This window comes from Bison bison, unplaced genomic scaffold (genome assembly GCF_000754665.1).
Source record: "Bison bison bison isolate TAMUID 2011002044 unplaced genomic scaffold, Bison_UMD1.0 scf7180017864112, whole genome shotgun sequence".
Classification (NCBI taxonomy): domain Eukaryota; kingdom Metazoa; phylum Chordata; class Mammalia; order Artiodactyla; family Bovidae; genus Bison; species Bison bison.
Genome location: NW_011494684.1, coordinates 190,341 through 191,892, shown reverse-complemented (window position 1 = coordinate 191,892; position 1,552 = coordinate 190,341). Strand labels below are relative to the sequence as shown.

The following is a 1,552-nucleotide window of genomic DNA, read 5'->3' as shown; positions in this document are numbered from 1 at the left end:
TGGAGGGTCCGGGATTCTCCCGGCATCGCGCCCCGCCTATCCAAGTTCTTCTCCCTAGAGCGTGAGCTGGTGTCTGGGCCCCTGCCCTGCCGCCTGCCCCTCCTCAGGAAAGTGCTAGAAGACACGATACAGGCTCTGAATGTGACCAAGGAGGACCCCGAGTCTGAGCAGTCCCGCAGCCTAGCCACCATGGAGGAGGCCACCCTGCTGCGCACCCTGCTGCGCTCCCCACTGTTCAGCCTCCTGGAGGGGGCCCATCTGCAGGACCTCCAGAAGCTGCTCTGTGGGCTCTTTCCCACCGCCTCCCAGGTGCTGGCAGAGCCTGTGACCCCCAGGCTGAGGAAGTCACTGCTGGTGGAGGAGTTACGGCAGGGAGGCCTGCATCCCAGCCCTGATATTTTGGGGTCCCTAGATCAACTGAGCCAGGCCCTGGGCCAGGCCTCAGGCATTTTGCTCCTGGGCCCAGCAGGCAGTGGCAAGACCATGTGTTGGCACAGCTTATTTAAGATCCAGAATCGGCTGGCGGCCATGGAGGACCCCACAACCCAGAGCTGCCAGCCTGTGGAAATTACTCACCTGTATCCAGGCGTCCTCAGCCCTCAGGAGTTCCTGGGATGGCTGGAGGGCCCCTGCTGGCACAATGGTGTCTTCCCCAGGCTGTTGCGTGAAGCCAGTCGGTGTAGGACCGTGGGCCCGAGGGGGCAGGTACAGGAATCAGTGGGGATTCATCACTGGATAATATGTGATGGAGCTGCCAGTTCTTCCTGGCTGGACTCTATCTCTTGCCTCCTAGGTGACCCCCCACAGCTTAGCCTCCCAAATGGTCAGCAAATAGCACGACCCCCAGGTACTTTTCTTTTGATGGAAATGGGCGATACCACAGGCATGTCCCCCACAGTGGTGGGCCGTTGTGCCCTGGTGTGGTGTGGGGGGGAGCAGACTTGGCAGGGTATACTGAGCGTCCTGATGGCAGCCTTGCCCCGTGAGTACCGCCTGCAGCCCCAGACTGTCACTGAGCTCAGCCACCTGGCTGAAGGGCTGGTGCCCGCAACATTCCAGTTCCTCACTTGCCAGGGTGTTAGCTCTCTGCTGCAGGTACATGGACAGCGGGCCATTTGCCCAGGTGTGGCTGAAGTCACCAGCCTGGCTCGCATCTTGCGTTGTCTGCTCAACCCATACCTGCGCATAGATGAGGAGGAGAAGGCACATATCCCAGGTAGAGGCAAGGACTGATTTGAGAGCTATATGGCCTTGAGGATAGAGGGGATATAAGCTGAAGCTTGTGGCCCAGGTTCTTAGGTGGACTAGGGTCTTGGGACTGAAAGTGAGAAGTGATAGCCAACCTCTACTCTCTTTCCCACCCCCTCCTCTTTTTTCCTACTGGGGCTCCTTTCCTGGCCATGGTGACCTTCATAGAGGACCTCAGCTATAGTGATTCAAAGTGTATAGTGGCTCGAAGCATCAAGGCCTCAAAAAACAGCTGTCTGCACCAGAGCCAGATTGACAGTGATGCCGTGCCTAGTAAGCGCAGGGAGCACTTGCTGGCCATCAG

The 1,552-nt window shown here is 58.6% G+C and overlaps 1 protein-coding gene across 1 annotated transcript in view; it reads left to right on the top strand.

The window, feature by feature from the left end:
* Nucleotides 1-1,552, top strand: part of DNHD1 (dynein heavy chain domain 1) — a 62,836-nt gene that overhangs the window by 37,420 nt on the left and 23,864 nt on the right. The window contains 2 exon segments of the mRNA XM_010839148.1: nucleotides 23-1,216; nucleotides 1,417-1,550. Of these exon segments, the coding sequence (XP_010837450.1) occupies nucleotides 23-1,216; nucleotides 1,417-1,550 (1,328 nt within the window).